Source organism: Bidens hawaiensis, unplaced genomic scaffold, assembly GCF_021521415.1.
Source record: "Bidens hawaiensis isolate Kalapana, Puna unplaced genomic scaffold, B.hawaiensis_p1.1 tig00019805_1, whole genome shotgun sequence".
Classification (NCBI taxonomy): Eukaryota; Viridiplantae; Streptophyta; class Magnoliopsida; order Asterales; family Asteraceae; genus Bidens; species Bidens hawaiensis.
In genome coordinates this window covers 87,070-101,881 of record NW_027493009.1, presented here as the reverse complement: position 1 = coordinate 101,881, position 14,812 = coordinate 87,070, and the positions used below count along the sequence as shown (strand labels likewise).

Below are 14,812 nucleotides of genomic sequence, written 5' to 3'. Positions count from 1 at the left end.
TTCCGCCTTAGGTTGGGGTGTGACATTGTCTCCCATTGATTTATTTCTTCGTGAGTACTTTAACAATGTGTTCTGATGTGTTGTAAAACCCGGCTTCATTCAAACCTCATGTTTGAACGATTTCTTAGTCAACAAACTTGATGACGGCTCGAACCTTGGCGGCCAAGTTACCTTCTATCGACCCTAATCGATCGGATCGATGGTGGTGGCAGCGGCTCCTTGTTCTGCGTCGCCAAACTAATCACGGCGGCGGCTTCGGCTCCTTCGGTGGCAACGGTGATCAAATCTGGTTATTAGTTCGGTTCTTTAACGAGGCTCTAATACCAATTCAAGGATTGAATCGATATCATGAACACGAAAAAAATAACAAACATACAATATAAAGTAAAACTCGCTTTTATTACATTAGGGAAATATAACTCAAAAACCCTAATACAATAACTCTCATAGGTTAAACCCTACTTGGTTATAATCTATATATAGAGAAACCCCAACTTGGCAAGCTAGTAAACTAATTAACCCTACATAATGGGCCTCCACACCTTCTTAGATAATTAGGCTGCCCCTCACCGGGCTCACTCAGAAATTACTTCAGGCCTTCAGCCTAGTGGTGGCTAGCGGCCAAAACCAGAGTGTCTAATACATGGCTAGATCGGCTCATAACTAACTGTTTTGAAACATTTACCTAATAATAATATTTAACCCGATTGCCGTAAACATATTTAGGGGGTGTTTGGGATTGCTTATTTTCCCCTTCTTTTAACTTTTTAACTTTTGCAAAAATGAGAAAATAGAAAACAGTGTTTGGATTAGTGAAAAGGACTTTAGGTTTTAACTTTTCATTTAGTGTAAAAAAACTGATTTTGAGAAGTCAGAAATTTGTGACTTTTTGTGACTTTTAGGTTAAAAATGCATATGGACCCACATAAGCTAATCCAAACACTTTTTTTAAAAATTCCTTCTCAAAAGTCGTAAGTTATAAAAGTCCTTTTAACCAAAAGTCCTTTTGGACTAAATAAGCAAATCCCAAACACACCCTTAATATCTAGAAAACCCCATATGATTTAAAAGGGGTTATAAACCAATATCGGAAGGTTTTCAAGCAAGTAAGAAAGATAACAATTAGACTTTTGAAGATTGTTTATTCTCACAAGTTTCCTATAATGAACCACACATAAGTTTTATTTCCTCTTTTAACTATTTCCCTACTAATCCACAACAATCATTATTATAGTAAAGAATGTCATGCATTACATACACCATACAAACCTGAAACCAAATTCTAACCGTAAATATTCTTAATCAGCTAATTTATATATTCCTTGCTATATCAACCAATGACGTGTAAGTACCTACGATTGCAACAAAAATCCCGATGAACACAATAAATCCAATAAACCCCAACTCGAGTCCAAATCTCCTGTAACTACCCGAAATCTTCAAGTAACACAAAGCTGGCAATATGATCGATACGGTGATACTTAAAAACGCTCCCACAAGTGACACCAAATATCCGAAGAAAGGAAGTGCCAGGGCCACAAGTACTGTGCTTATTACAAATGCTGTTCTCATCAAGATGATAAACTTTTTCGTGGTGTAAAAGGGCAGAAAATTTTCTTCAATTGTGTGGACAACGGGGGTCACCATGAGTGCATATTTAGCTATTGGGTTAACCAGGGTGGTGCATATAGCCACTTTTGAGCTTATTTTGTTGGTAGGAAGGTCTAAGGTAATCTGCGAATCTACTTGTGAACCAAACATGAGGTAACCAACAGCTGCCATTGACGAGTAAGTAATTGTGCAGAAGGCAAAACACACTAGCAACACCTGCATTTTAGAACCCATAATAATTAATGCATTTTAGAACTCATCATAAAAAGTTATACTAATCTCAAAATCTAGGACGATATATTATATTTACAAATGAGTAGACAAAACATTTTCTCTCTAAAGCGTGAAACTACCAAACTCAAAAGTTAATTCTAATTAATGCATAAGAGTGAAAGAAACAACGATGGAGCTAGTAAACGTCTAAAGTATGGATAACGACAATATACAAAATAGAATATATAAAAAAAAAGAAAATAGAGGGAAAAGGGAAATTATTAAATTTATATTTGAACCTAAATATTTTGGTTCACAAATCCTTAAGATATTAGATAATTGCTATTACCTTTGAGAACTGATGTTGATTTCTCATAGATGTATACAAAGTAGGGAAAACCGGATGAGCACAATAGCAGAAGGCATACAAACTAATAGCTGAAGGCACCCCATTCCAATTAATGATCGTACCTTTTTCCTGAAACCCGACACCATCAAACTCACCAACCCACAAGATCGAGCCTAATATGATCAAAGACGCTAGGACACCACTTGCTGATACATACGAAAGAATGCTCATATTATTTAACCAAATTGTGGGGAGTATGATAGCAGCAACAATAATGACAAAGCCTTTTTTGCTACCCACATGAATCCCAAAAGGATTAATGTCAAGTTCTGGTAATAAGTTGCTTAGATTGTCGCCTTCTAGGATCAAGAAACCTGTAGCAACCAAATAAAGCTCTGCGTTCATGGCAACCGATACTATGATCCTTCCTGTTTTACCAAAAGCCCGGTCTCCAATGTCCGGATAACTTCTTATTGTGCGATCGGTATCCATACATCTTTTAATGAGTACTCCTGTGTAGAAAGTTGAAATCGCTATTGTGAAAAGGAGTAACAAGCTCAACCAACCTCCTGATGCCAATGCATATGGAACTGATAGAATCCCAACACCTAAGGAAACAACCGTTAATAGTATATTTCTATGATTCATCAAGTCATCTTAAAGGGAGCCTCAGTAAGAACATTTGTATTATTGCATCCTCCTAATATTACAATCTTATGCTCTTATATTGATGTAGTTTATAATATAAAAGCGAGATATTGCGCCACAGAAGCACGAAACTTCGGGGTGGTTGTAGTAAAAGAAAATTTTGAATTGCAGGTTGGCTGGTTACGTATAGTCTTCCAAATTTACCAATATATTTTACATTTTTACTTGCAGTTTTGTTATATGGATCCATTCATTTTTGCAAACTTCAGCAAAACTTTTCTTTATCATATCATAGTTATTTGGGATCCAAATAATGCCAAAAAAGGGCTCTCTTTAAAAATGCCTCCTGGCATTGTCTCGGTATGCTAGTTGTAATTTTAGACACATTTAATAACCCATTTATACAATTACATATAATGCATTTATTACATACATAATTGTTTATTTTGTGTAACACATAAATTGTTAAATGGAGCCTACATTGAAATGTTTTAGTGTTTTTTTTAAAGGACGGAGCGTTTGCGAAAAACGACAATGGATATTGACAAAAACAACCGAATCTTTTAAGATAGAGTTGCTAAAATAAAATATTATGCAATTTGTTGGTGGACTATATCATTATTTTGAGATCTATCTCAATTAAATTTATGCCACACAGCTAATACAAAGGATTACAAAAAATAATAATCTAATTTATTAATTTTATATTTGAGTGGTTGTTATCAATTTAAAAAAAAATAACGAAAAGAGCATAAAAATAATAATCATATTTGTTGGTTTTCTCTCTCCATATGTAAGACACATGTCAATTCTTCATCTTTTTTAAAAATTCATAACTTTTTCATACGACAAATTTTTTTTTAATTCACCATAATAAAAAGCGTTTGTTTTATCTATAATATGAGTTTCATATTATTATATAATAATTAAAAAAAATTGTGGGTTTTATACATTGTGTTATTGGTTGGTCATTGTTGAGTATTTTAATTGTGTTTCTATGCATTGTGTTACGGCATCCGGTCATTATATTTTCAATTGGTACTCATATTGAAAACAAAAGATCAAACGAAAAGTACGTCATATTGTCTTTTTATTCTTCATTATGTCTTTATGTTCATCATTTTTTTGTTTGGCATTATGTCTTTCTACTCATCTCTGTGTTTTAGTCATTACGTATTACGTTCATTCCCTTTTGTTCGAGATTCACATATGACATTCAGAAAGTAGTATTCCATTCATTATGTATTACGCTCACCTTTACGTGTAATATGTATAAAAAATAATAAAGTTGGATAATTTCAGCCCACAAGACTTCAATGGGCTCCACAGGAGATTTTGATGACAATATAATTAATTAATGGAATGAAACTGCATTTGGATGGAGGATTATCTCGCTACTCTGGCTGGACGTGTCTACCCGTTAATCGCATGAGTGCGAAAGATACTTCTCTCAAAACATTTTTTTTTTCTTTTTAGAAGCTTTCGTAAGGATTTATTTGTTGGTTTAGTTGATTTAGCTACCATGCATGTCCCGCTAAATCAATTTTAATTTTGACCCTAGCTTAGGTTTATGTTTTGGTTTTGATGTGAACACTTTTGTGAAACAATAATGAGATTCGATTTTTGAATGATTTGTTTTTGTGAAACAATAATGAGATTCGATTTACTATTTGTTCAAGTAATAAAACCCTAATAAGTTTTACTATTTGTTAAAAAAGAAAACAAAATCAATTACTCTTGGTCTATGAATTTAAACCGTTACAGAATCACCTAATTAAGCATTTCTAACGGCATGTGTGTTTGATTATAATTGATACTGTTATTACTGCAGCCCGTATGCTAAGATTTGAAAAGTGTAAGCTTAGAATAGTGATTTGGCTCTAATTGACAAACTGTGCTCAGTTAGAGTAATGGAGTGGAGGTGTAAATGATGCAACCACTAGTAGTAATACAAACCATTGAAATAAACGATCATTGAACTATAATTTTTAACTACTGTGAGTATCAAATCAAGAAATTACTGTATAGTTGTAAAGTTGTAATTTCCTTTTAATAATTAATTTTACAAAGCAATTTAATGATCATTAGTACAAATTTTCATAATTAAAACAAGTTTTCAAAGTTCCATTTCGATTAGTTTACCTTATTTATGGTCTTTTTTGAACAGTTATTTCTTCTAGGCTTAATTTTATTTTTAGTAAGTGTATTTGCATTAAATTGTTATACGGTCTAAATCCAGTTAATAAGTAGGATAATGTTAAAATACAAAACAAAATCAAATTAGAAGGGTGAATTAGATTTGAATGATTAATATTAATTTAAGAATAAAAATTGATGAGAAGGACGTTAAGATAATAATCCATTTATGATAACTTTCTCTCTTTCCATGCTAGGCACACGCCAATTCCTCTATAATTTTAAACGTCTATAACTTTTTCATACAACATTTAAAAAAAAAATCACCATAATAATAAGTGTTTTTATCTTTAATATGAACATCATATTGTTATATAAAAATAAAAAAAATAAATTAGTGGGTTTTTTATGTTGTGTTATTTGGTTGTTTGTTGTGTTTTTTAATTGAGTTTTTTTTATGCATTATGTTATAGATTTTGGTTATTGTGTTTTTCAATTGGTACTCATATTAAAGATAAAAATTAAAACAAAAATTACGTCATTATGTCATTCTGTTCGTCATTGTGTCTTTGTGCTCAACATTTGTCTATAACTCATCACTGTGTTTTAGTCATTCTGCATTATGTTTATTGTCTGTTGTTCAAGATTGACATATGACATTCACTTAATTTTACAAAAATAGTATTATGTTCATTGTGTATTACGTTAAAGTCCTCGTATAATATGTAGTGTCTATTGTGTTTTACGTTTTAGGTCATTGTGTTATATGTATTTATCATTATGTCTTACGTTTCAGGTCATTGTGTCTTACGTTTCAGGTCATTGTGCTATATGTAATAATCATTATGTTTTACGTTTCAGGTTGTTGTGTAATATGTATTCATCATTGTGTTTTATATATTAGATAATTTGTTGGTCGTTTTCATTATATTTACATATTAGTATTACAAAACCGTGTTATTAGTATATTAAAAAAACACAATAATGAGTTGAAAAACTCAATGACCAAAAAACACAATGACAAACATAAATATACAATGACGAAAAAAATGCACAATGGTAAGCAAAAGACACAATGAGGTAATTTTTGTTTTAATTTTTATATAAGAAATACTCATATTCAAGATAAAAAAACGCTTGTTATTATGGTGATTTGTTTTTTAAATATCATATGAAAAAATTATAAACATTTTAAAATGATAAGGAATTAACATGTGACTTGCATGTGGAGAAAGAGAAAATATATAATATTATTTTGATATCATGTTTTCTTTGATCTCCACTTAACACATGTCAATTAATTATTTCTCACGCTTCTTATTTTTTATTGGCCTTTATAAAATAACTAAACCCTAATATGTATCGCTGATTACACTATCGTCCTTTTCTTCATCCTATAGTCACAGTGAGTTAAAGTATGCTTATTCTATTTATATTAAAAATTAAAGATTCCTTCCCTCACAAATTCACTAAAAATCAAATTATCAATATAAATTAGAATGTGTTATGAATATATTATTTATTATGGTTATCAAGATCTAAAATAGATTGACTTATTCTCCAAGTTTTCTTTTCCTATATATGTACTCCTTTGTATCTTATTGTAAACATCCATATCAATAAAATATTTGTTCTCTTTCTCCCTGTATCTTGTTCTATTCTTTGCTAATAGGTCGTTGTTTCACAACACGTTATCAGCACGAAAGTGCTCACACCAAAACTCTCATTTCACCCTTTCCAAAATCTAGTACAGTATATCCCTGTTTGAGAATATTGTGGTCATAAACCATAGCGTTCATCCATTAAATCTTATACCGGTATTCCGACAGATCCAATGCAAGCCCTTGAAACCCGTTTAACAACAATCTTTGACATCTGCCACCGAAGAACCGTTATTTCCCGCCAACAGCGCACAACGGAAAACACCGCTCGTGTTAATTCACGGATTCACTCCCACCAGTGTTTGGCTGTGGCGGAACATGCGTCGTTTCGGGTGTATGCTCTATGATGAAATATATCGTCGAAGCGATCGTAGATATATCGCCATCCGTCAGGTACAAATCGATTTTATAATTGATAACTGAAAACTTGGTATGTGTGAATATGATATTCTAGAAACCATAAACTATTGCTAGGAGAACAACATAATTAAAGTTTTGACTTATCGGCTTGATGTACCTATGAATATAAGTGAAAACAGAAACAAGAATTTGCCATATACATCATGAAAAAAAAAGGTTTTAATATCTTGAAAATCGATCAAATTATAAATATTCATGAAAATAATTTAATCAATTAAAAATATGCTTTTGAATCAACTTGATTTCGGAGATTATGCCTTTTCAACTACTTCCATATATATAAACGTAAACTTCGAAAACTCTTTAATTTAAAATATGGTTGCTAGCGATAATTTAGAATGCTTTAAAAATTTTGATTCTACATGCATCAAGTTAATATAATTTTATCTAATCTTGTGTGATGACAGCTAGAGAAAATTGAAATCCTTATTTTCTTTTACATTATTATCTTACATTAGTGTCTGTTGGATAGCTTTTATATGGTATGATCATCTTGGACTTTTCATAAGATTTATTTATTTGTTTTCCTGGTTGCACGTGTATATAGACAACATGTCTCAGTATGCGCATCGTAATAGATATTGTAGGTTTTTAGTTTGCTACCATAACATATTCCATTGATGTCAAATTCTTATAGTAGGTTTTTAGTTTGCATTATGTCATCCATCTCGTGAATTTTGGGTTTACTTGTTTATTATAGTACATGCGTACTTTTGATTCTAAAAGTTCTAAGCATTCAGTTTAATTTAAAAAATTAAGTACCCCTTTTGTTTAATGAAAAGTTAGAACTTTAGATGAACTATTGAGATGAGATTTGATTGTATTTGCATCTATATGATTTGAATGAAACAGTTTATTAAGATTTAAATTTGAGTTGTTAAATAAATTTGATTATTTGACGGATTCAATTTGATTGCTTCATCAGTTAGTTATTTGAATCAATTTAAAGATAAAGGCATGGAGTCTGAATTATACCTACTTGTTTGAACTATTTAAAGGTAGTGGCACTGCGCCCTAAGTTTGAAACTCCCTAAAGCTTATCCTATAAGCATGTTAAAATTATGGTTTATTATTGCTCTTCTAAAAGAGTATAAATATGCTTATATGTGACATGACCCGAAGTGGCATGCTCCATGATTCTCATTATAGATTTAAAGAAGGTGGTAAAATTTTTGACCGATAAATCTTACATGACTCGAACATGTCATTATTAATTATAAAAGGTCATGAGATGTTAGATCAGTGAATCTAATATGACTCTAACATGAAACCACTTATCAGAGGTTATGTGGAGAGAAGTTTGTTTATAAAGAAAATTTTGGATAAAAGAATTTTATGGCATACCTTAAACTTGCTACTAGAGTAGCAGTTTTACTAAGAGAGTACAAAAGGTATGATGGCTTCATGCCCGTATGTTTGAGAAAATAATGAAGAACCATGAAATCTGTTTGGTTATATTCCATTCCTAAAGTGAATGTGATGGTATATTGGTTTTTGTATATACTCCATTCTTTGAAGTGAATGTGATGATAATATGATATTGATCGATGTAAAAATAATGATCATGGATATAAGTTAAGGAATTGTCATGATAGTCATAATGAGATGGATTATCATAATTGTAATGATTATCATGTTAAAAGTGAGATTGACCATAAGAAGTGGCAAATAAGGGAGTGATCATATGAATAAAAAAATTATAAAAAAGACGTGTTATAATACGATAGTTTGAGACAATAGCACTAAGTGCATTTTATCTTATGTCTTGAATTAGCATAAGGTAAGTAATGCATATATGATCATAAACCAAAAGTTTGTGGATCATGATTATTTAATTAATTGGAATGACCGGTTAGCCCATGTCAAGTCAATGATGAAGTGAAATTTAATGAAGAACAAGAGGGTTCTTCTTGATAATTAAGCATGTAGTATTTGCTCTTATGGGAAGTTAATTATTTGCCAACTAAAGTGGGTCGCGAATCCTTAAGAATCTAGAAATAATGATGGATATGAATATCCTAACATGATACCATTTAGTGTTTTAAATCGATGCATCGTCTAAATGGTTACCAAGCTCGCAACTTCAAGTTCGCATGAGTAACGGCTTAGCTAAAAAGATAGCAAGCATAGTTTTCCAGAATGACATAGTGGTGAATCTAATTCCCAAGTTATTAATAATCATTGGAATAAGTGTTGAACTTCATATAGCTTATGTTCATACACAAGATGCTTTTGTTGAGACGATCATTGAATGATTAGTTGTAAAGCTAATAATAATAAGAGCAAAAGTCCATGTCTGTACATGTTAAGTCACATGTAGTTCAATAATTTACATCAAGCCAATAAGTTATAATATTTTCTCTCTATACGGTTGGTTTTTGGTCAGGAACCAAATATGTCTCATCAACAATTTTTAGTTGTGCAGTATATTTTAAAATGAATCCACCACTACGCACAAAGATGAGACCTCAAAGGAGGTTAAGAATATATGTTGGTATAAATAAAGTCATTAACGAGGTATTCATTTATAGCTGAATGTATTGATTCACTTTAATGAATCAATATTTCTAACATGAGGGGAGAGTAAAGAGCAGTAGGAAAATGAAATGAGTTAGTATACTTTATTATCCTCAAAACAAGAAGTATGAACACGAAGTTTATATATAACTCATTTATAAAGATTTGTAAATTAATTACCAGATGAATTAACTGACCTAAATAGAGTGACTGGCTTAGTCACGTGACCAACTGCTGGTGCTCCATGTAAGATTAATTAACCTAAAAGGATAGCCAAATATTGGTGATAAGTCTATGGCATGCCGGAAGCATGGTAGACTAGTCGATTCCAAAATAAAAATCCTCGAAAATGGAACAAGTAATGAAAATTGTCTAGTCGAGGTATAGTGAAAAGGTCTCCTGAAGAGACATTAGACATGATAGTTTAGAAGAACCTTAGGTACCTGAAAATAAAAAGATCTCAAAATCATGTCTAGAGATGTACGGAATCGAAACAAAATCGACGTCGTTATACCTTTGTATATAATTTAAGCGCTTGAATTGATGAGGATCATGAATTAAGATTTGCCTACGAATGAAAAATGATTGGCCAAAATTGGAAAGACGCAAATAAGGCAGAGGTAAATTCTCTAGTGAAACGGAAAGTTAACGGACGGTTAGTCCATACACTTGAAAGTGTAAAAATGTTGGATAAACAAGTCTTTATGCGAATCACAAATTGATACAAGAAAAATTGGTGGCACTCGGATTTCGCAAAGACTTGTGATTGATTACGAGGAGATGTATTCTCTGGTGGTGGATGTAACGACTTTCCAGTATCTTATTAATATGGTAATACAAAGAGAGAATTAATATGCGTCTTATTAAAGTTATGTATCATTTGATACTGAAACATGAATTTACATGATGAGTTTTTATTGTCAAAATCATATGAAGTGTGTTCTTGGGAACACTATGAATGCTGTATACAAATTCGGATCCGAATACGTTATGATTATTGTATTCATTAATGAATTTGATAGTTGGAACTCTTGATGAGTTTCCTGAAGCAATTGCATGCTTAAAAGTATTACGAGACATCTTAATGATGTTATTTTTGTGCACCAATATAAGAAATTGTACCTGGTGATTATGATATCTCAATAAATACGTAAATGGTACAAAATAGATATTGGACATATGATATAGAGATCAATTTGAAAGTTTATGTGGTAAAATTCATGACGAGAGTTTATGTTGATACAAAATTGATCATGGTGGAAAGAAGTTTTGAAGGATGATAAATGCTTGAAGCCTTGATATCAAAACCTCTAGAACGTACTCTACAAAGTTAAGAAAAATACGTTTAGACTATAATAGTCGGGTTAAGTATGGTACAAGTTAGAGGATATTCTGACAAAGAGGGATGTACACTTGATAAAATTAGCAGTATTTTAATTAAAAGTTTACTCTTAAAAGTTCACGACAATCACAATTTACATTGATGATGTAGATTACATCATCGAGAGAAACTGCAGAACATTTAGATGATGAATTTTTTAAGGCATTAACACAATGCAGTTATTGCTCGACCTGCGTAATTAATCCATGAAACTACATCTAGAAGATGTTGAGACATTTTAATATGGATTAAAGTTATCATTTAAGTACGTTAAATAATGTCCAGATATTTAATATAAAAATGATCATGTTATCATTTTTCATCAAAGAATTATAATTCTTGCTTAAGAATTACCACCATTAAATGCATATGTGCATTTATGTCTTTTAGCTATATATTATTATATATCTTTCAGCTTAAACGATGAAGATACTTTGAAATGGGTTAAGACAATACCCTTCAGGTATGAAAGGTATGAGTTTATGTTTTACTAACCCGTCAAAACAAGTTTGGTTAGTCTTGTAAATGCAGGGAATGTAACACGGCACAACCATGGATCTTATGGTATTTGTTTACAAGTGGAAGAAGCAAAAGTCTCAAATGAAGATCACACAAGATAGTTCAAGATAAGTAATTCATCAAGAAATGAATCATTGACTACGAAGTTTTGGGAAACTTTCACAGAAGATCGACACTCACAATTTAAAAAGATGTACAAATGAGGGGGAGTATTACAACATTGCACTCTTTTTCCCTTCACTAAGTTCTGTCCCAATGGGTTTTCTTTGTAAGGTTTTTAATGAGGCAACAAAACTGATCCGGAATTGTCAGTTGTAGACCATACGCGCTGCACTCTTTTTCCCTTAGCTGAGGTTTTGTCCCACTGGGTTTTCTTAGCAAGATTTTTAATGAGGCAACATCTCTAAGCGTATGAGGTTGATAACCAAGGGGGAGTGTTATGAATATATTATTTATTATGGTTATCAAGATCTAAAATAGATTGACTTATTCTCCAAGTTTTCTTCTCCTATATATGTACTCCTTTGTATTTTATTGTAAACATCCATATCAATAAAATATTTGTTCTCTTTCTCCCTATATCTTGTTCTATTCTTTGCTAATAGGTCGTTGTTTCACAAAAGAATGTCTTTAGTTAATTCTTTAGAGCATTATTTATACTTGTGTTTGCAATTAGTGATTCTCAATTGTATTGCGTATTTTTGGTCATGGTTTTCTTTTGTTTATGGAAGCTTTTAGCTTTGGACTTCGACATCTTTTTACTACGTTAACAATTAAATTTATTCACAAGATTATTTGTAACTTAAAAGACTATGGTTTTACAGGTTTTTCTAAATTGTATACATTACGTTTAGATAATCACTTGATGTAATGGCAAATTATAAAGAAATTCTTTTACATGTAGTCACAAAAAAGATTAAATTCAGTCCGGTTACATTTGCCTTTCCTTATGCCGTATTCCAAATAAAACTTGCTGGAATATTGTAGGATGCTTTTAATTGAGGGCATTTACTTTTCATTTTACAGCTTTATTCAAAAGCAACAATGACCATTAAATTTATCGTTTATATAAATACAAAAGACAAACGGGCAACAAGATGCACCGCTAATTGTATGTTTATGTTATCACCTACTCCTTTTGATCTGTTTTTATCCATTGTGAATTAGCATACCGATTGTTGGTATCGTTTTGGTAATTAAATGAACCGCACGGATACAAACCTTACGTGTGTACCGGGTTTTCATTATCTACAACAGTCATCTATAGTATACCCACGCACTGTAACACGCGAGGTAAAAAAACTCGTTTTTATTAACATGTATCATAGTAAAAGGTTCTACCAAACTTTACCCACTGCATAAGTTTGTCTCTACATAACCATTAAGTTTAAATAATAAAATTTTAGTAAATGGTTAATTAAATGTATTTTTAGATTTTGTGGAAGTGTTTGTACAAATAGAGATCTCAGGCAAAAGCCAATATTTGAATGTTGGATTTCACCATGGAGTTCGAACTCTTTGTGTAACTTCGATTGGATGTTAAGAGTAAGGAAAGAAACTGATTCACACGTGAAAGATAAAGATAAAGATAAAGAAAAATACAAAGAAAAGAGAAGGAGATTAGTATATATTGTGTAAATTTGGCTTAAGTTATTAATAAAAAAAGTGTCGATAGCCAATTTGCCAGTTTGTTTGTTTGTTTGTTTTCTGCTTTAACCAACTGAAAGCCTGGGTCCAAAGTTTCAGAAGGTGCCTAGAAGCACTTTCATGTGGGTGTTTGGCCTCCATTAAGTGTGTGGTCAAAATCACTCAGCCTAGTAAATTATTCATACAGTCAATACAAATATAAAATACAAAAGGAAAATCCATAGTAACCTGATAGAGCATTGAGACCATTGAAACATGTGTTGAAGAAGGAGGAAGTGCCGTCGGTGGCATTTGTAGTGGCTACGTGCTCCTTGGCCGCCTTGGTTCTGTTTTCATAGTTAAGCAGTAGAGGTACTGTCACCGAGTAATCTTCCAGTTTTTCTCCCTCCATCAAATTCCACACAGAAAAAAGTGCTATTTGCAAAATACAAAGAGTGTGCAGAGGGTTGGAAGGTAGAGGTCTTGTATATAAGGGTAAGGGTGAGTGCACGGAGCTTGTCGTATGTATTTGAGTATTTCCTGCCAGGTTGCTTTCTGTGGTCCCATACGTTGGTTCATCTTTTACAAATTGTACCACTAATTATTTTGTGAGGATAAATAAACTTATTTGTTTTACATTTTTGATTGACATTTTCGGAATTTAGAGTTATAAAATGTATTGTTATATAAATAAACAAGACTAAAGAATATGCTATAACTGCTGCAAATTGCTATACCTATGCCTCAATTTTTTTTTTAAATAGGGTTTTTATAATACAAGGAGTGACTTACAGTGTTGTAAGAGAAGATGAGGAAAAATGCTAATATTTATAAAATATATCACATATTTCAATCAAAAAGTTTGATAAAATATTACATGACTTAAGGAATAGTAATATTTTTTCTTTCTACTTTTATAACACCTAACCATTAATTAAGAAGCGATGAGACTATGGAACCTGTGAATTCAAAAGATTTTAGTGAAAAAGAATTCGAATGATTCATTGATCTCATTTACAAAAAAAAAAAAAAAAAAAAAAAATAGGCATAGGTATAGCATTTGCAATATCGTATCTGCTCGTGGTTTTAACATATTTTTCTTTCATTTTGTTTATTTATATACCAACACATTTTATCATTCTAAATTCAGGAAACGTCAATCAAAAATGATAAGCATGTATGTTTATACACACCTGCTACATTACATGTGTATGCGATATATTATAAAACTAGGTTAGTACCAGTGTTTCACATGGGTAAAAAATATAGTAAAAATAAAAAATAATTATATGTAATACGCAAATTCAATTGTTTAATATAATAATTTTTATTTATAACTTTTTTTACTAAGTTTTTGATATATTATGCACTAAAATTTTAAGTTGAAAACCAAATCTTGATGTTCGATTTATTTCAAATAAAATATTCATACCGAAATTGTTATATTAATTATTGTGTGCATAAAAAATAATATTTATAACAAAATGTTGTCACATATTTAAAAACTAAATTTACAAAAACTAAGGTTTTGATGTAAAAGAAAATAAATAAAAATATATTATACTTTAAAATAAAGAGAAAAACGATGAACAATCTTAAATGGTTGTGTTAAAGAGATATAAGACGACAATGCCATATCCTGAGTTATGAAAATGTTAACAATTAAATATAATTTTGGTTTTATACTTGAAGAGAAATCACATTTATATATGTTTAGTCAAGAAATTAAAC

The 14,812-nt window shown here is 31.1% G+C and overlaps 1 protein-coding gene across 1 annotated transcript; it reads right to left on the bottom strand.

The window, feature by feature from the left end:
• Positions 1–1,311: 1,311 nt before the first annotated feature.
• Positions 1,312–13,493, bottom strand: LOC143559310 (amino acid transporter AVT1I-like). The gene is made up of 3 exons (XM_077047928.1): positions 13,331–13,493; positions 2,174–2,781; positions 1,312–1,827 (listed from the first exon to the last, which is right to left on the bottom strand). The coding sequence occupies exons 1-3, from the start codon at positions 13,491–13,493 to the stop codon at positions 1,312–1,314; spliced, it is 1,287 nt and encodes a 428-aa protein (XP_076904043.1).
• Positions 13,494–14,812: the final 1,319 nt, after the last annotated feature.

Excerpts from the sequence above, each read along its gene's own strand:
- LOC143559310 (XM_077047928.1), bottom strand. The coding sequence starts at position 13,493 with ATGGAGGGAGAAAAACTGGAAGATTACTCGGTGACAGTACCTCTACTG. Across the intron at positions 2,782-13,330 it reads TGGTCTCAATGCTCTATCAG|GTGTTGGGATTCTATCAGTT; the intron begins GTTACTATGGAT and ends TTGTTTCCTTAG. Across the intron at positions 1,828-2,173 it reads ATCAACATCAGTTCTCAAAG|GTGTTGCTAGTGTGTTTTGC; the intron begins GTAATAGCAATT and ends TCTAAAATGCAG.